This window comes from Anabas testudineus, chromosome 9 (genome assembly GCF_900324465.2).
Source record: "Anabas testudineus chromosome 9, fAnaTes1.2, whole genome shotgun sequence".
In the NCBI taxonomy this organism is placed as follows: Eukaryota; Metazoa; Chordata; class Actinopteri; order Anabantiformes; family Anabantidae; genus Anabas; species Anabas testudineus.
Window position 1 is genome coordinate 19304371 of NC_046618.1, and position 20914 is coordinate 19325284.

General features: G+C 39.4%; 3 protein-coding genes across 3 annotated transcripts; 2 read left to right on the plus strand and 1 right to left on the minus strand.

Moving 5' to 3' along the window:
- Nucleotides 1-1212: 1212 nt before the first annotated feature.
- Nucleotides 1213-3616, plus strand: mboat4 (membrane bound O-acyltransferase domain containing 4). The gene is made up of 3 exons (XM_026343047.1): nt 1213-1286; nt 1671-1895; nt 2491-3616. Exons 1-3 carry the CDS (start codon nt 1213-1215, stop codon nt 3446-3448), a joined length of 1257 nt encoding a protein of 418 aa, XP_026198832.1. The 3' UTR covers nt 3449-3616.
- A 173-nt stretch (nt 3617-3789) lies between these two features.
- On the minus strand, nt 3790-7688 carry coq2 (coenzyme Q2 4-hydroxybenzoate polyprenyltransferase). The gene is made up of 8 exons (XM_026342315.1): nt 7587-7688; nt 6848-7223; nt 6392-6558; nt 5883-6004; nt 5420-5505; nt 5191-5324; nt 4515-4703; nt 3790-4408 (listed from the first exon to the last, which is right to left on the minus strand). The coding sequence occupies exons 2-8, from the start codon at nt 7170-7172 to the stop codon at nt 4253-4255; spliced, it is 1179 nt and encodes a 392-aa protein (XP_026198100.1). The 5' UTR covers nt 7173-7223; nt 7587-7688; the 3' UTR covers nt 3790-4252.
- A 686-nt stretch (nt 7689-8374) lies between these two features.
- On the plus strand, nt 8375-20751 carry LOC113150619 (zinc finger protein 462-like). Its single transcript, XM_026343199.2, has 11 exons — nt 8375-8469; nt 8802-8866; nt 8966-14061; nt 14479-14768; nt 15091-15209; nt 15387-15521; nt 15638-15881; nt 16631-16773; nt 18142-18365; nt 18501-19623; nt 19981-20751. The coding sequence occupies exons 2-11, from the start codon at nt 8857-8859 to the stop codon at nt 20115-20117; spliced, it is 7521 nt and encodes a 2506-aa protein (XP_026198984.1). The 5' UTR covers nt 8375-8469; nt 8802-8856; the 3' UTR covers nt 20118-20751.
- The last annotated feature ends 163 nt before the right edge of the window (nt 20752-20914 follow it).

The following is a 20914-nucleotide window of genomic DNA, read 5'->3' on the forward strand; positions in this document are numbered from 1 at the left end:
TGTGACACAGCAAGGAACTGATCTTATTAGTTAAAGTTTATTTACTAGTTAATATTAAAGAAATCACCTGTGACTCTGTGTGTTTCAACACTATTAAAGCTCCACATTGTTTTCTGCTCTTGGCACTAATGTACTGACTAACAGGTCAAACCCGTTTACTGTACCTTTGACTTTTCCTATGTACTGGGGCAACTGAAAACAACCTGCAGCTACTTTTTATGCTGTTCATTCATCGGATTGTACCCATTACTGAACTGAACAACATCCAAAGAGTCAAATATAAAATGTTTTGTTTTTTGTTTAAACTTCTTGAAGCTTGGTTGAAATTAGGTCAAGGACAAGTTCTACAACCAGAAATCGTTTGAGTAAAGACACTTCCACAAAGTCATGCAGTCGTTTCTAGCAGTGCCCGAAATAGCTTTAAATCAGCACAGAACTCAATTGTAAAATGACGTGTATTGTTAAAATGTTTTTTCATTTTTCAGCTCGAATCAAACAAAAACTGTAGAATCATTGATATAAGGCCGGGTGCTGTGGCTTAGACCCTGCCACTATTTAAATTATCATCATCTGTATGTTGCAAAGGGTTTTTCAAGGTTTAGGAGAACATTTTTAAATGTTGTTTGCCTTCCCATGTGTTTTTTTTTTCCAAGAGTTTTTAAGAGTAATTGTTTAAACCTTCTTTCTATTGTTGTTTTTAAGCCACATAAATAAACCACAGCTGTAACTGAACTACTGCTGTAATTGTAAGGTTAGTCATTTTGGAACCAACTGTAGTAGAAGAAATATTCAGATCCTTGACTTAAAATTGAATCTTTGATCAGCCAAAAAGGGAACATGACACCCCAGGGTTTATGGGGCCAAAACGGAAACTTATTGTCTGTACTGATTAATCGTATGAGACTGATGATCGGACACTAGAGTTCCACATTTTATTCACGTGAGCAGCTTTTGGACGACAAATGGTCATCTTCAAGGCAAATTCCAGTGTCACACAATCTCTTACTGACAAATATCCTTACTGGCATAAAGTATTTTTTTAAAAAAAGTATTAAATAAGTAAAAACAAACGTCTGGATTTGCTGTACTTTATCTGCAAGCATCAAATTGGCATTTTGGTTGCTCCAGTTGCTGAACTATGGGTCAACAAACAGCTACCAGTACTGATAATGGTCAACAAAGGAAAAAAAACATTATCAGCACTATGTGATAATGATAAAGAAAAGGAATTACTGTCATGCAGATCACAGGTGGAATGGCAAAGACTGCCATCGTCCAGTCGCCAGGTAAAGCCAGTAGTATCTCACCTGTTAAATAAGAGGATCAGAACCAAACCTCCTGTCAGTCTCTTTGTTCCTTAGTCTGTGAAAACTGAATGTCAGTGATGGGTTTGTTCAACTGGCTGTGGGAGCAACACCAGTTTTTAATGCACCAGTGTTTTTCACTTCCATTTGCTTTTTTGTTTTATTTTCTTGTTAAATGGGGATATTTGTCCTTGACATACAGGTAAGTCATAAATTTATTTAGTGGTTTTATTATATACTAATCTACAATTTAAATGCGTCACGTAATTAGTGAGTACATCACAGTGTACTGGGAGTTCATCCAGGAGCCTTTATACTCCTTGATGGGTGGTGTGCCTGTATTTAAACATTCATTTCTGTCTACAGGTACCTGTTTGTTTCTGTCGGAGGATGTGTCCTGGCAGTTGTCACAATGGGCGTCTACAGCACGCTTCTGTTCGTCTCAGCGTTCGTCTTTGTTCTGCTCTTGTGCTCTGTGGATTCCAGCTGTATCCATGCCTGGGTGTTTGGTATGCAGATGTTGTGGCAAACCTTCTGGCACCTGTTCATACAGTACAGGGAAAATGACCTGCACGAGCCTGTCAGCATCAGGTGTGTCTACTGAGATCCTCAACAAAAGCGAAAAAGGTCAAACCAATAATGAATTGATTCTACAATATGAGGCTCCATTATTGTGTTTAACATGGACACTGTTTTTATTAATCAGTGACGTTAAAGAAAAGAAGAAAGATATGGTGTCATATCTCCAGGGCTGAGAATCAAGCTTAACAAGTTGGACGTTCTTCTAATGAGATTTGTTGACAGTAACAAAAATACAGCATAATCCCATGTGACAATCAGCTCAACATCTAAATAACCATTTGCATTTTTAGAATAAATCCATTTATTTTCAAACATTTAGAAAAGAGATTCAATTTCACAAAACAATCTCACCTCAAGCTGAGAAGTAGCAGCTTTTACCCATAATCGAGTGTTTTACGTGCATCATTCTGAGCAGTTCTGAGAATTAAACTGCTCAGAGACTTAACAGCTGTTGATTTTAACTTTTAACAATTAACTTTGATGATTTAATCAAAAACTCCAGAACGCTAACTGAACCCTAGTTATTGGGATGTTATTATGCTCTAGGTAAAAACATACAATAGATACAGCTCTTTAGACATTTATTCATCTCTTCTACTTTCAGATTGTTTTTGGCGGTTTCCTCTTTGATGCTACTCACTCAGAGAATCACCTCAGTGTCCATGGACGTTCAGGAGAAAAAGGTTACGTTAAAGCCAAAAGCTTCACACAGAAGAAGCGCCTGTGTGACGCCTCTGCCTCTCATCAGCTACATTTTCAGTTTCACCACTCTGCTTGGCGGCCCTTTGTGCTCATATGGTCGATTTGTGTCCCACATGGAGGGACTCACTCTCAACCCTCCACCCAGTCCATTGGGTGTGGTATTCCTAAAGCTGACACAGGTGTTACTGCTGGAGCTGGTAAAGTATTGTCTTGTCTGTTTTCTAAAACTATATATGTACGATCCCTATTCCTCTGCTGTTCTCTCCGGCATCCTGTGGCTCTGGAGTCTTGGATTAGTTCTGAGGATCCAGTACTACTCTCACTGGAGGATCAGTGAATGCCTGAGTAATGCAGCTGGGTTTGGCTTCTGGGGGAGTTCCTTAGGAGACACCCCAGACTGGAGTGGACTATCTGATGGAGACTTCTGGACCACTGAAGCCTCGACTCGCGTGTCAGAGTTTGCCCGTCGATGGAATGCCACAACAGCTTCTTGGCTGCGTAGACTGGTTTACGTGAGGTGCAAATGTTTCCCGTTGTTCATGACATTTGGTTTTTCACTGTGGTGGCATGGGTTACACTTTGGCCACTTTGTGGGGTTTTTGACTTGGGCAGCAACTGTGAAAGCAGACTACTATATACACAAGTATTTACAGCCAAAGCTTTCTTCTACATGGAGGAAGCTGCTAAACACTTGTTTATGCTGGATAAACACTCAAATGATCATTACTTGTATTGTTATAGCTGTAGAATTAAGAGATATATCCAGCCTGAGACTTTTGTGTGTAACATACATAGGTCTGTTCCCACTTTGTAATATAATTCTACTTCTTATCTTAATCAAGCTTGACACAGTTTGCTAAGGAAGACATGTGGACACACTCCGCATGTCCCACACTCTTATTTAATGTGAATAAATAGTATGATTTCTTCACTTATTAGCTTTAGGAAAAGCAGTAGCATACATAGTGCTGTGTGCTCTTGATTATAAGAGAATTTTTTTGTATGGCTTTTTTACACCACCAGATATTTACTGTAGAAAGTGTTTCTTGAATAATGATTTTTTTCATATTTTAAGTAAATGTATGCACAAGATTTGTTCTGTAATAGTAAAATATTAATTTGAAGACGTGTCCCTATTCCTAACATGAGTCATTGCATTTAACTTAAAAACTACCAACCTCTGCAGGCCTATGGAGTTTTTAGCCTCTTTATTAAATTGCTTTGGTTCCACAGCAGGTACTCAGAGAAAACTGACCAGTCCTACCAGTCCCTTATATCAAACTGCAGGCAGGTTCAAGTAAATAACTTCACACAAGGTGAGTGCATGCTACCTGGCCCACATGCAAAAGCATTTTAAACCAGTGACTCGTGAAGAAATAGTGACCTAGATATTTCGTTTTTTCTGATTAGGCCCAAACATTCATCTGGTGGTAAAGAGATCACACTGCCCCTAGTGGTAAAAGATTTGAAGCATGATACAAGACCACAGTACACCTTATTTCATTTAATCTCAAAATGTAACTGAGATTGTTTTTAGACTAATTTAATGTGCACAGTTTCCAGAACATCTAACTGTTCCACTCTTTAAAACGTCACCATGTGCAGCAATGTGTATGTAATGTCACATAAATGTAATAAAATACAGTGTGCACTGATTGTCTTATTTATCTGGAGGCTTCTGCATTTTGTAGCAACGTCTCTCGTCTTTCTTTCCACAAATTGCCAGCAATAATGCCTAAAAATAGCAATAGTCCAAGGTTTCGATTTGAGACAAATTTCTTCCAGCAGTCCTCTGGTTTGTTGATGTCTAATGTATAAATCTAAAACAAAGGAGATTAAACAAACCATGAATGACATTCAAGTTCATATTTACATCTGCACTTTGTTGGTGACTGTAACTACACTGTTACAACACTAGTTACTTACCTGCTGCATTAGGTGAATGGCTACTGTGGACACTACAGCGTAGTAAGGGACAGTCTGTTCAGCATTGACCCCAGCTACAATCAGTCCAGATATCATGGCCACTGTGAAACCACTCAGCCATGGTTTGGTTTGCTCCTGGAACCTTAGTGCTGTAGATTTCACTCCTACCTTGATGTCATCGTCCTTATCCTAATAATAAAAGTAAGAACAACGGAACCAATCTATTCTTATTATCCTACTTTAGAATATGAGACATTCCAAAATAGTACTGGTAACTGTAGTACAGTATACCACCACCTATGTAGTCCTATGATCAAAGTCAAAGCTTATAACGTACTCATATAGATATTTGATTTCCTTCAAAGGTTCATTATTCCATGTACAGTTCACAGACATTAAAGGGCTGAAACTCTATGTTGGTGTGTGCCAAAAATCCAGCAATCCACAGCCAAGATGCTACAGTATACAGTTTGCTATCGATAAGACATTATGTCTCCACTTCTTAGTTTAGAAATGCATCTGATGGTATTTGACTTTTTTTTTGTGTAAAATTAAATTTGGTGAATTCTAAACAGATTCCTTATTGTACATTCACTTCTGTATTTCATCAGTGTCCAAACATTCTGAAAATTTTCACGAGTTTCCAATTTTTCATGTCTAATAAGTAAGAACTCACCTGATGTGCATATATTGTGTCGTATATCAATGTCCACATCACCCCTGAGAAATACAGTGGTAGACACACGGACCAGTCACAGGATCCCTTAACAGCGGACCAGCCAAGCAGAGCTCCCCAGTTAAAGGTGAGGCCTAAATAGAATCACCAGATGAAACATGAGACACTGATGTTTGCTGATGTTTTGCTAACTGGAGAAAATAGTAGAATAATTGTATACAGATCATACCCAATACAAACTGTGGCCAATAAGTGATCCTCTTCATCAGCGGGTAGGTGACAACAAGGGATAGGGAAGCTGCACCCAAAGCAATGCTGTGAGAAGGAAGAAAACAGGAGTCAAACACATTAAAACCATAAAACCCAGAAACAACTCTACATCAAGCAATCAAATCTGTCTGCTGTAACATATTTCTTGCTATCGTACATATACACATTGTTATTGTTGTCTAAAGTACATTTTGCACTAAAAAGACTGGAAGAAATTCCCTTGATTGGATAACTCAGACTGCTGAAGCCTAATGTGGATGGAGTACTTTTTTTTACTTGGAAAGTAAACAAAAATTAATGGAAAATAGATCTCTTGCTTCTGTGAAATAATTACAGCAAGCAAAATACACACCTACACACTTAACTGTGTCTTAAACCAGTCACTATAGAAATCTAATATAAACATGAAGACCAAAAGGTACCTATAATAGTTGAGACACAAGAGAATCCCAAGTGCAAGTGAAAGCTGACCTCCCAGGAAGACAAGTGCCTGCCTTTGAGAAATTTCCCCTGAGGCAATTGGTCGAGTGGCCGTTCTGGATACCTGCACCAGAACTTTCAGTTAGTGCAGTAAGTATGGGACTATGTACTTCTAGCTGTAATACAGTAGTAGGTAAAGAGTTTTTGTGATTATGTGAGTAATGGTGATGGAGATAAAAACTGGGCACTGCAACACAATATTAAAAGCTACTTAGTGGGTGTTTGACTTTGACTTTGTAAATGCTGTATTTATGGTTCAATGAAGACATTGGGATCAGATAAGACCTAGACTATAAACTCGTTTAAAAGTTTATTATGCACAAAGTAAAACAGATACTGATACAAAAGCTCTGCAATAAATCCACTCTTCAGGGAAGGGAGACAAAATTCTTTACATTACACAAACTACTTGTCATTAGAGTGTTTATAGTTATAAATTAGTTTCATATACCTTTTTGTCAAAGTCCTTATCCCACATGTCATTGATGGTGCAGCCTGCTCCTCTCATCAGCAGAGCCCCTGTACCAAACAGAGTTAGCATGCCCAGATCTGGGAGGCATCCAGGGTCCGCAGCCAGAGCAATGCTCCATGTACATGGGAGGTACAAAAGCCATGTCCCTACAAACACACAGACACAGTAGGCCTCAAATAAATCAAACAAGACAAGATTATGTAAACTGCTGCTGATGATGATTACCACGTTAATGTTTGTATCTAAGACTATTTTTTACATATCGTAAAGGATTTCAGTAATCAGATATTTGCTTCTGCTTTAGACCAAACTATAAACCTTTCCATTTAATACCACCATCTTTTAAAACTGACCAATATACGGTTTACTATATAATATCTTCACATCATATATTAACTTAAAGATCTGATTTTCACTACAAACAAATGTACAAACCAATAGGTTTGTCAAGCCTCATCAGTCGAAGGTATGGCTGGACAGGCACTGGTGCTGCCTTCACAATCGTAGCAGCTGACAAACCAAATGATCTTCTCCCATAGTGCTGTACTTCATGTAGCCTGACTGATGGGTGGATTGCTCTGTGGCTGTAAAATACTGTCCCCAACATGTTGGTCTCTTTATGGATATCATGTCTAGTCCTTCTTCCTTCCTTGTGAAGGAAGCAGTTTGAGAGGGAGTAAACGCTGGGATACCAAGGTCCATGGTGAATCCTCCTCAGGACGTTCAGAGTAACCTGGTTAGTCAGCTTAGCTGAGAGCATGGTGTCTCTCTGAGGTCAGACTGACATCTTTTTCACTCACACAATGTCACCCTTGAACACACAAACAGAAACACATACATACACAATGGTCTGACAATGGCAGTACTGATTTGCAACAACAAGCAATTCTTTTGTGCTACACTGAAACACTGGCACACAAACAGTTATGTTCATGAATCGGAGTTGTGGCTCTTTCAGCTGTCTAACAGTATGTCTGATTAAGCCACATTGACAACGACACACACTTGTATTAAAATCTAACTTTATCCTCAAGGGTCCAGCTAAAAAATGTTAACGTTAGCAAGTAGCAATTTTGATCCATTCTCCAGTTAAACTTAGTAATTTCAACCTATTTGTATCGAAATTAACTTGTCGTTACTAGGATAGAGTGGTGTAACAACGAAACAACCTTACACTGCAGGTTACAATAGAGAAAAGATTATATTTAATGATACTCGGTTTCACACAGGAGGCTAACAGGTCACTGTTGCACTACTGTACCGCCTTCCTGTTGTGGTGCACCTGATATCATTCCGAGAGAAACAACGGCAGCACGGAACCAATGTTGAATGATGTTGACGACACAATCTAGTTTGACTTTAACATTATAAATATTGAATTTAATTGCCAATACTGCAGCTGAAATAAACGCCTAAAACTATTGCATATTTGGACAGGTAGTCTATATGGTTAATAATCATTGGAATAATCAAATATTAAGATAGTTGCATCCCCACTGGACTTTGTCTTAAGATGTGTGGTAGTGTACGCGTTTATTATTATAGGCGACATGATAAGGCTCTTGAAAAGTTGCCTCTTTGACGACATAATCACGTCGCACAGTGACATCTGGTGGTGCTTGTTGTATTTGTGGTCTCAAGTCAGCTATCTACATCAGATTCAATTAATATTTATTGAAAGTTCAGATGAGCAGTCTGTTTTAGCCATCCTGTTACAGATACTGTCTCTGTTAAGCACAAGCATATTCAGATCATTGTAATGACAACGAGGTTGCTAACTAGTTTATTTAAAAGAAACTGCATTGACAAAAATTTGTGCAAAAACGAATTCATTTATTTTAAAAGATAAATCCAACTGTGGTTCGTACGTCAACGTGATAGGTGGCGGTAATGCGCTTTAACGTTGACGAGCAGCCGTCATTAAAACAGTAGAAGAAGAAAAAGACCAGCCGGAGAGTCGCGGGAAAAATGGCGGAAATGTGTGGTTTCTTCAGGTTGTCACCGTCGGCGTTTCAAAACATTGCATCTTAAACAGCATCCTGTGCTTGTCTGCATGCGTGAGTATATAGAGTGTGTGCTTTGGCGATTTTATTAAGTTGTATATGTGCACTTTTTGTTTGGATTGTGCTGTTTAAAGAGTTTATTTGGCTTATTCGCCTATTTCCTGTTGAAGTTACCTGACTGAAAGTTAACGCTAAACCTCAATGTCGTAAGTAGTTCGTGTTGCGATTGTTGTATTTTTATTTAATACTCGAAGAGAACCGCATATGTCTGGTCTCTTATTCTGTGTAGAAACCTTCATTGGTGCAGATTACAATAGAGGTGACAGAAGTAATAATCAAACAGATAAATGGCGCAGGTATTATACTGGTTGTTTTCTGTCCTTTAGGAGAGTCACAGCTGTGTCTTCGTATGTGAGACTCAGGGTTTAGGAGGAATGCAAGATGCAAAAAGGTATTTACTTGTTTCAGTCAGTCAGTCAGTCAGTTATGACAACATTAACTGTTGTTCCAACGTAGTGCATTAAGTACTGTCTGTGACTTACTTTCTCAGAGTCAGAGTCCTGTTCAACCCCAGGCCACATGATGCACAATCAAGCAGTCACTGAAGAATCCAGTGTCATGTCTTTCCAGTGTAGTCACTGTCCGCTCATCTTCAAATCCAAGGTCTACCTTTTTGAACATCTTAACAATGTGCATGGCCTTGATGTCGATACTTCCCTCAGAGAAGCTGGTTTAAAACATGCTGGGATTAAGAACGTCAACCCTGACACCAACAGCAGCAGTTCAGGAAATGTTTTTCAATGCCAGCACTGTGATTTTAAAACTTGTAATCGGGATGTTTTAAATGAACATGAGAAACTGTGTCCTAAAAACGTGAAGGACCAAGAAAGTGTACATGTTTCCAAAAACCAGGAGTCAATAATAACTATAACTACAACAAACCAACACAAAGAAGGTGAAGGCTCAAAAGGGATTTCCTCATTTTTTTCAGTTACATCTGCCTCAAAAACAAAAGGCTCCCCTAATCCATCAAAGGATCTGAAAACATACAAGAGACCATTGCAAACCATCACAAAGTACTTCACAACATCATCTGGATCAAATGGAAAACTCCCAGTGAAGTTATCTGATAGCCCAAAGCTTCCAGAAAATACCAAAGGGACACTCATTTTGCAAGAATCTCCCTCCATCAGTAGTGGTGTGTTTAAAGTCACTGCAAAGTCCATGATTGATATCCACAGAAATGTTTCTGACCAGCTTCTGTTAAATGACCACCTTTTAATCCCAGACGTGAGATCGCAAAAGCCTAAGGAAGAGTCCAAAGAAACGGTTCCTAATAATTCCAAGAGGGCCAATAATGATAGCTCACAGGCCCCTCCTGCTAAAAAATCAAAGACATGTAAAGAAGAGACAAATGTCACAGACATCGAAAAAACAAGTAAACAGCAATTATCAAGCAATGAGTTTTCATTTGAAATTAGCGAAGATGATGAAGAAAGTCTTCGTGTCATTCATGGAGACACAGAAAGCCAGAGAGTTTATTTTTGTAAGCACTGTGACTACAGTGATGGGAGTGTCAGACATGTGTCGAATCATTACCTAAACAAACACCCTTATGTAAGATATACCTCTGTCTACATTCAGGATCCACATGATCAGACTGCTACTTTTCGTTGTCTGGAGTGTCCAGTTGAGTTTTTAAGTTTACCTGGGCTCAAGAGACATTATACGGAAAACCATCCAAAGGCTCCAGATGTATTCACGAAGCAATCTTGTGAACTCAATTTGGTTTTCAAATGTTTTCTGTGTCAGTTTAACACCAACGTATCTAAAGCTTTAAAAGAGCATTACAAGGAACAACACCCAACACATAAAATGGATAATTCCTTGTTGTACTGCAGATATTCAGTAACTCAATTGAATTCATGTGAAAAAGCACCTAGTCCAGAAAAATCGGCAAGGAGTTTTCCAGAGCAAGCCCATACACCATGTAAGGATATCAAAGATGCACCCTCACCCCAACACACCACCTCCAGAAAATCAGATATGGCTTTGTACCACTGCAACAACTGTAACTTTAGTCATAAATCAGTTGTTGTAATGCATGTCCACCATCAAAAAAAACATCCAGATCAACCTGTCACATTAGACAAAATAAAACAGTCACGGACAGCATCACAGATGACGCCTGAAAAATCTCCGGACTCTGTGACAATTATGGAAAACTGTACACCTGAAAAGAATACCTCAAAGTGTTCGAAAAAAGCAGAAGACAAAGCTGAGCTGTCGCAGCAGTTGTCTTTGAGCCCGAAGCACACACCGGAAACTTTTAAGACTCAGTCAAAGTCTCCCAAACCTAACAAAGTGGAATCTGCAGAGGACAGAAGCAAAGCAAGAAAGTCACCCAACAAATATGAATTGGAAGTGTCTACTGACATGGATAGTTCACCAACTAAAATGTTTTACTGCCAGCTTTGCAGTTATTCAAGTTCCAATGTCAGAAGCGTTATTGGTCATAATAACGCTAAACATTCTATGAATGGACCAACATCTGTTGAAGATGTCTTGTGCTTTAGTGCCATGTTGGAAAAAAAGAAACTTCAAAGTGAAGCTAAGGCCTCAGAAAGAACCTCACCTTCTGATTCCAAAAAGAGCAAACGAGTTGATGTACACACTAAAAAAGAACTTCAGTGTAAAGAAGATGACACAGGTGATGCTTCCGTGAAGAGAGTTAATGTTTATGAATGTGCAGAAAACTTGTTTTACTGTCAAAAGTGCAACTTTGGAAATCCGAGTCTGAAAGGAGTATTGAACCATCAAAGCAAAATTCACAGGCGCATCAATTCCAACTCTGAAGCAATTCTTGAACACACCGCACTGATGCGTGAAGAAATTAAAAAATCTAAATGTCACACAAAGGATTTGCCTTTTACTAGTCATCTACCTCTGCCAATTATAAATGAAGGTGATGAAAATGCCTTTTTCTGCCACTTTTGCAACTATAGGCACAGTACTATGGACTGGTTACTGAGGCATTATTTCAATAGCCATCGCGGATTTGAGGTCAAAGCTGAATATGTTCGTATGCACACTTCTCTGGTTCTTGAAAAAACACAAAAGATGCACCTGAAAACAGCTGAAGACAAAGACTTCAACCATGCAAACCATGGTGATATACAAAAGAAAAAGACAAAGAAACTTCAAAGCTATTCAGTTTCACTGCCACCTTCAGTGAGTGACTCGCAAACACAGAGGACCCTCAAGTGCCATAGATGCGCTTACACCACTCAGTATTTGTATATTCTGAGGAGGCATTTGTGGAAAAGCCACAGGTCAAATCGCTCATGCGGAGAGCTGCTAAGATTGTGTTTTAAACAAGGAAATGTACAATCGGGATATCACTGTGACATGTGTGTTTTCTCGCATAAGAATGCAGCAACAGTCTATAAACACTACCAAGAACAACACCCAGAACGTAAACAAAAGTTTGAGTATATAAGTACTCGGTTATATGTTGGACCTGACTCTTCCCCTCTTAAAAAGAAGAAACCCCAAATAAAAAGCTCTGATGGTATCTCACCATCACAAAGTCCTCTAGAAAACGAAACAAAGACTTATTCGTGCAAAGCGTGTTCATTTAAAGGCAGTTCAATGTCCGGTATCACACGACACTACCGTGCTGTTCACCCGTGGTCTGTGAAAGAAGATGGTTCAGTCCTGGGTGTCAAGATCAGTAAGAAGCGAACTACAAACAGCCAACTGAAAGACCGCAATGAAATATTGCCAACGTTTGACACCTACCAAATACCTCTTGAATCACCTGATTCACCTCATGAAGCAGAAGAATCTCCCAAAGAGTTCAAATGCTCTTTCTGCCCTGCAAGTTTTTTCACCGCGCGCAGCCTCAACGTTCACTGTGGAATGAAACACCAAGGTGCTGTAAGTGATAAGTCCAATGAACAGCAAGAGAAGCAAATCCAAGCACGTGTGCATGTCTTCAAGTGTTCACATTGTGACTACATCAACAGCAATTATCAAGGAGTTCTCACTCACTGCCAGATGAAGCATCCTGCCCTCACTGCCAGAGCAGACAGCGTTCATGTGGATAAAGCACGCTTTAAGAGTTTGGATGACAGCATGAAACAAAGTGGTCCTGGTGATACTGTGAAATACAGAGGGTACATGTGTAAAACCTGCCAACTGATCTATGCAACAGTGGAAAAGCTGAACAAGCACTGTGAGAAGTGCCATAAACGCACTGTGCTGAACCCTGCGTCAAACGTCCTCAAACCACCTCCTAAACCATCTATGAGTAAAATACAACAAGCAAATGCCTGCAGTGCTCAGGGATCACTATTGAATGCTTCTTTTTTACGTAAGAAAATATATGCAGTGGTTAGGTGCCAGCACTGCAATTATAGTTGCAGTACAAAAATTGCACTCAGTCGTCACTTGCGTGTTCATCACAGAAATCCATCCGGTTCAAAGGTTAAGGACTGTGCATACAAGTGTGCACTGTGTTCCCAGTTGTATTTTAGGAAAAAGCATCTTGCAAGCCATTATATTAAGAAACATGGAAAGGATGCCTTCTTCAGATACTATGTCCCACTGTACAAGCAGGTCTCACAGAAGTCAGCTCCCGACCGCACTTTAACTCCGCCTCCAGAAAGCCTGTCTGAGGCGTGCAAGTCTAGTACAACCACTGACCAAAACAAAATATTAGTCTACAAGTGTCCAGCGTGCCCCTATGTGAATGCGAGCTACCATGGAACTCTCACTCACTGTCAGATGTTGCATCCAGACCTCGTAGCAAGGGCGGATGAACTTCAAACGACTGAAATACTTGTAATCAATATGGTCAAATGCACAATGGGAAAAGGTTCCAATGAAAGAGGGTACATGTGTAGAAAATGTCCACAAATTTATCCATCGCTTGTAAAACTGAAAATCCACAGTGTGAGAGACCATGGCCAGGCTGAGCCAGCGGCTTCTGAGGATTCAGATGAAATAGAAACTGAAGAACAAGCTGATCACAGCTCTGTAAGTTCCTTATTGGAGGGTGACTCTGTAAAAATCGAAACAGCAGCGGCAAACGCCACAGAAACTGACCTCAGTCAAAAGCTGGGCAATCCTGATTCATATCCATCATATCCACTGTCAGTACAAAGCAAAGAACCACTGTACGAGTGCCACATGTGCACCTATACAGGCTCATGTCGTAAATACTTGTATTGCCACTACAAATATACTCACAAATTGGATGCACTTAGCATCTACAAGCGGCTGGAAAAGTATAACAAACGCAAACGCAAGTTTCCCAAGCTAATAAAAGCTAAATCTGAGGAGAGTGCACAGGTCAAATGTAAAAAGTGTCCGAATGTAACGTTTAACTCATGTCAGCTTCTTATTGCTCACTACAGTACTTTTCATAGGACAGATTGCAAATTGGACTTTACTGTGTTAGTACAAAGAACGAAGAGGAGCACGGGGAGTTACAAGTGTTCCAAATGCAAGAAACACATACATGGAATTAAGAACTTGTGTTGCCACCTTGATCGCCATAGAGCAAGGAGGATGAAGAAGGAAAAGGCTGCAGAGGCACAGGCGATCGTCCTTACAACAGCACAGGAGACCAAATCCAATGAAGTAAGCTGACTTTGCTCATTAACGTCCAGATGGCAAAAACAAATGTCTAATAATACATTGCAGGAAATTCTTACTTCATTAATGTGATAATGTATTTTTTGATAATTTTTGCACTAAACAGATGAGTTTGTATTTTTAGCATGGTCTTGATTATACAAATTATGTAGTAGTAATGCAGTATATTTAAACAGTACAACTGATATATATTATAGTTGAATCAACATCCCTGTGTAACAATTTCAACCAAAACTGAACTTTATCACCTTCATGAAGGGGATTTATTGCAGGACTGGTGTTGTAGAATGCGTTTGTTTCAGCTAGGTAAATCTGTGTAATGATATATACTCTTCATATTTTGCTACATGTTAAAAGTACAGTTGTGAGTTTAATATTTGATGATCGCATTTTTATTCGCAGCTGTGCAAGCAAGATGAATTGCCCTTGCTAGAAACCGTGGACGAGCTGGCCAAGTGGAATGTGACACCAGCAGGGACCTTCAATTTGCCAGCAAGTCCTCAGACATCGCCTTTAAAACCCACTGATGCAGAGCAACCCAAACTGGAATCAAGAGATGACAAACACAGCTGCAAACAGTGCAGGCGAACCTTCATGTCACTTGCGGGTTTGAGATCACATGAGAAGAGCCATGCAGCTCTGGCAGCCATCAAGAAACGGGACAGTCTGCCTCCATCAGCAATAAAGCACAAGTAAGAAGAAACTCTGATGATTTGTGGTTAACTAGGTTAGTCATTGCTTTACACCGTTTATAGCACCAGTGTGTTAAAATAAAAGTTGCTAATTTGTTTATGTAATAAACATATTAAAACATTTTATAATGGTTTACTTGTTCTTACATGTATGAGAGCTCTCTGATTGTCTTCAGTGTTTGCACAAGAATATGTAATATGTATAACAGCGATATGTACAACAATATTATCATTTGTATAGCATTATTATTAATTCTTTATCTAACAGTGATCTATCTATCCTATCGAACTCTAAATATATTTTTGCTATTTATCTCAACAGCATTAAACAATATGTTATTTACAAATCCGGGACTTTACGGCCTTTTCGATGTAGTTTCTGCTCTTATCAGACTACCGTCCTGGGCCTGGCAAAGAGTCATTTTATGAAAAAACATCAAGGTGAGTGACCTCTATTACCATTATCTAACTTTCAACAAATTGGTAACAGTGTCATGTTCCTGTGATGCTTTGTATGTTCTCTCATCTACCTGATGACATTTAACCCGATGGAATTCATGTGACGTTTTTTTTTTTCCCCTCAATCATTCAATTTGCATGCTGCTGCTGAATGCCCAGATGTCCTTATGGGAGCTGGTGAGACTATCAACCAAGTTGAGAAGACCACTCAGAGAGTCAGCAAGGAGCCTCTTTATTCAGCAGACGAAATGAACTGTTCGCCTGAACCTGATGAAGAACCTGAAGAAGCGGAAAGCAAGTTATCTGTCTCATGTTTATTAACTCTAACTCTAATCTACAGAACTGTTAAGATGTTTATCATTACAACAACATGAACAGTGCTAACAGACAAATGTGTTACACTTTGACAGAGTCACTGTACTTGGAACCTCCAGATGTGCAGCGGCAGTTGAACCAGTACAGTTTGATGGCACAGATTGGTGTGTCATCTAAGGCAAAAGTGCAAGGAACCATGTTACCTGAGAACAGTCTGATTCACTGTGAATTCTGTAACTTCAATAGTGGACACCTGTCCAGTATGCGAAGACACTACCTAAACCGCCATGGAAGGAAGATCCTCAGGTGCAAAGACTGTGACTTTTTCACGGGTATAAGGTACGCCACTGACACCATGATCATTTTGTTAATATAAAAAAAGGAATAGTTGTAGTATGTGAAATATTCTGTAATTAGAAATATATTGAATGTATTATACATAAATTAGATTCTGAAAACAGAAACATGCATACAAATGTTCTCCTGGAAGAAGACACCCGCAAATAAGGCAGCTCAGGACAACACCGCTAAAAACTATAAATTCAGATTTTGGGCACTTGGGGGCGTCAAGAGTATTAACAAATATAATGTGCCTAAAATAAAAACACAAAATGTCAATTTTGAGAAGAACCATAAACAAGAAGAAGACGCTTATGTGAGCCGTGCCTCACCAAATAAGCTTCAGTGTGTTATTAATTTCAAGGGTTCAGATACCCTCTTCAAAAGGACTGAGATTTTTATTTTTGTCCTTAATAAAGAAAATACTCTTGACTTAGATGAATATGAGATCACATTTTATGACAAATTAATGCAAAAATGGTTCACATACTTTTTAACATAACAGTGATTTTGGGCGTAACCTGCATGTTTTTATTCAGTAATTCTATTCTGTACTTGAGTGAACACAAGGCCTTTACACTGAAATATAATAATGGGACTATATTAATTTAGGTCTGTTCAGTTATGTATTGAGGACATATGAGTAAAGCACTTGAAGTTGAATTGTTTTTGTGACAAAAGTTGTCTCTAGACTTTATCACATTTTGTAACTGACATGCTCTCTCGTCATTCGTTTCTTCTCGGTTTAGAAAAACTTTGGAAATGCACATGGAGGCTGGTCACTCTACTTTCCAGTCAGAACCTACTTATCAGAAAGACCTCCGCTGCCCTTTCTGCCTCTACCAGACTAAGAACAAGAACAACATGATTGATCACATCGTGCTGCATCGTGGTAGGTTTGATTCTCCACTGTTTTCCACATTGGGGTTTGCTTGGCCAGGCCAACCGGGTTTATTAACAGCTGCATAAGTATATTTGGCCATCCTCTTTATTTAAGTTGTCCCGGAGAACACAGCTGTCTGCATTTAAATTATTAGAGGACAATGTCTTTTCACTCTATTGCCTCTACACCTGTTTGTTCTGCTGTACTGCGCTATATCAACAAACAAGCAGATGCATTTGCACATTTCAGTAGCAACAGTCTCCCTGTCTCAGTACTCGGTATATGGATGCAAAGTAACACCAGTGCTTTGAATACTCCTGTCTCCCTTCTTTCCCATCAGCTTTTATTTACTTGAGCTATAATCTGCACATTGTAAATAAGATAAGAAGTATCACTCTGTGTCTGAGTGAGACCTCTTCGTTTCAATATGCAGCAAGTGTTGCTCTGTCAGAAGACAACACCTTCCCCACTTGTGCACCCTCTCCCAGACCTCTTCCACCCCTACTCTCTTTTGCTTTGTGTAACTGTCAGTCTGCAGCCAACAAGGCTAACTTAATTCCAGCTACTGGCACTTACAGAGACCTGGATCACTCCACAGAACACAGCCACCCCAGCTGCACACCATCATTATCACCTTTTCTCACATTGCTCACCCTTCAGGACAGGGAAGCATCAGCATCAACAAAGAGTCTATAGTGATTGCCCCCACTAAGTCTGACAGAAACCAGGGAGTGATAATCAACTGAGCACATCTCATTTTTGATCAGCCAAAATGGACAAATACTTACACCACTTTTCAGAGCTCTGCACTGGCTTCCTGTAGCTGCCTGCATTAGGTTCAAAGCCCTGACCATTGCCTACAAAGTGGTCAACTCAACAGCACAGACTTATCTGAACTCTGGTCTACAATCCCTCTCACTCACTGTAGTCCGCATGGGAACAATGTCTTGTGGTTCCCTCACCTCAATTCAAAAGATCCCTGGCAGAACTTTTCAGCTCTGTGGTTACACGATGGTGGAACGACCTACCCACCTCTGCAAACTCACATGTACCTCACTCTCAAACACTTGAGAATAGAACTCTTCTGAACCTTTCTCACCTTTGCTCTTGAATCTTTGTCTACACCTAAATCTTTCTCTGAACCCTTTACTGAGCACTTTGAAGTTTATTTCTTAGATATTTGCTTTGTACTCACTTGTAAGTTGCTTTGGATAAACGCATCTGCAACAAAACTAAATGTAAATGCAATACACAAACTGATCTTGCATTAGTTATTATAGAATTTCACAGTTCAAAATTCTTTGGGAAATGCTGTGCTCCCACATAGTTTCTTCCTTATCTGCTATTTAACATTTAGTTGTCTTTTTTCCCCCCCAGAGGAACGTGTTGTGCCCATAGAGGTGCAACGCTCAAAGCTGTCGCATTACCTTAAAGGAATTGTCTTCCGCTGTCACAAATGTACTTTTACAAGTGGGAATGCTGGAAACCTGCGTTTACACATGATGAGGCACAATGACATCAAACCCTACAGGTGTCGGCTGTGCTACTTCGACTGCACCCAGCTGAGCGACTTGGAGGCACACCTGAATGATAAGCATCAGGTGAGGATTAAAGCTAAAGCCCTCTATGAATCCCAGGAATGCCACTGAAAATAAAGCTTCTTTCTTCTACATTTTTTCAATTGCTTAACATCATAAAGTTGTTGTTTTGTATTTCTTTGCTCTTCCTTTATGCAGGTTGTGAGGAATCATGAGCTTGTGGGTCAAGTCAGCCTTGATCAGCTAGAAGCAACAGTTTGTAGTATGCCAGAAGAGGAACATGAATCATTGTCTAACTTGGAGTGGAACAATGATCGTGGAGATGTAGAAACAGAGGAGCTAGATTCAGACTGCAATGAAGTTCTGCATGAGACACTAGCGGATAACCTGACAGAACACGACATCAGGAAGACACCCACACTACATATAATGGAAGTAGATCAGACGCATAAGCAGGATCCACAAGAGCAAGTAGGAGATGTGCTCTCGCCAGATACTGCAAGTGGACAGGGGATAAAAAATGATGGGAATGGAAAGAATTTAATCCAATTTCAGGGTTTAAGTTGTCCAGAGGAAAAGATCCAAAAAGAGAGCCAGGTCCAACCTGACAACCAACTGACGGACAGTGAGGACAGAAACATCAAATTAGTACCACCAAAAGCAGAGGCAGCGGAGAGGAGCTCAGCAGAATCTGGTGAAAAGGCTGCAAAGACACCACATATCAAAGCATTTCAGCATGGAGCGTCGAACATCAAGGCTTTGGTAGAAGATTATATTCTACATCATATCCAAGCAGTGGATAAAGAAGGTTGCAAGAAGGCCACTCAGGATATAACGGTTAAGATGGAGCAGTGCAGCAAGACTGAGGTTGCAGATAACGTGACAAGTGAGAAGCAGTTGTTGGATGAAGAGCACAACATCAGAGCCAGCAAATACAAAAGTCTAGTTAATGTAGAGGCAGTTTCAGGACTTCCTAAAGTTGAAAAGCAGTTGCAAACACTCATGCCCAGCTGTGCACAACTCAAAATAAGCCATAAGGGGAACTTTGGGGTCTCATTGGCAAACTGCAAAGAGGAAGTGCACAGTCAGAAAAACAGTGAGGCGGTAACAGACTCTTACAGAGAAATGCCGGTACTCGAGAAAGCATTTCTCAAGGAGGAAATGTCCCCTCTAAGATGTTGCAAGGAGGAAGAAGGGACTGATCATCTTGAGCAGATGCAAGACAGAGAAGATGAGATGATCACTGGACACAAGAACCGATGCAACGGTTGGGAACAGGAGGAGGGGACTGGGAAGAAGGAAGCTGACAATATGCCAAGAGGTGAGAAATAAAATAACAATGAATGTAAAAAAATCACATACCAAATGTTAGGTTTTTTTTATTTATTTTTTTATTTTTTTAATTAAATAATATGGGAGTCAAAGTGCATCAAAGGACACGAGTCAGTTGGTGTGTATACGTTTTTACTGTATCAAATACTACCAATTAGAATAGAACTCATTTGATTATGAGGGTTTTGTTCTTGTATTCAACATCCAGACACATTACACAATAGACTGTGTTCCTACATCTTAAACTCATTTCAGGTTTTTTGGGGTAATATTGCAAGTGCATTAATAATTTTGCCTCTTAGTTGTAAATGTGCTTTTGTCTAAATTAATCTGTCTTGTTTTTCAGATGTAGCCACATTTGGATCTGCTGACGTCCTGTGTCCATCAGTTGCCGAAAAGAAACTGTACACTTGTGAGTTTTGTGGGCGAAACCTCATGAACACCCATGAACTGACACGTCATGTTATGCGACATGGAATATAAAGTTGTTTATGCTGCGGGGGATAGAAGCAGCTTCTACTGCTGGATTTTTTTTTTTTGGCAGCAGCTAGATTTCTTTTCCTGAACCATCCTACACTCTCTTACTGTAAAGCATGTTTGTAAACTACTTGTTAGCAAAGTAAGTTTTCACGTTTCTTGTATTTTAAACCTTTTTAAAGAAATGTGTGGTTTTTTTAATGGTACATCTGTTATACATAATACTGAATTTCAGTAATTCAATAAATAAAACTTAAGAACCAAGATGGTGACTGACGCAAATCTTATTTAGATATCAAACCAATTGGATGCACATATGCGTCAGTCACTTATGTGAACTGGGAAACATACAAAACTTTGCACTGCGGCAAACCATATATTATCTTAACAGCTTCCCACTACCATTACATATAAAAGTTAAATTTCCATCATTTAACACCATTGAATGAAGTGCTTGTGGTGCCTTCCAGTGCTGCTGGATATTTGAACTTAACAAGGAAGGCAACAAGTACATTAGAAACAGTATTTGGTTTGATATTCTGTCTCACTAATAAACTTGTTTACTGTTTAACCTTTTTGTCAAAGGATATTATTCACTTTTCATGTTTGTTTGTTTTTTAAATAAAGTTCTACAGCCACATCATGTGTCGTGTCTTTTACTGTCATTTTGCTGCAGAGACATTCAGTCCAACATTGTACAGTCAACTTCAAGTAATTATTTTATCACAGATTATTATATTCATTATTATTAATAAACAATGGCAACAAAACAAAAAAAGTTTACAACAAAACATGCAGACAGA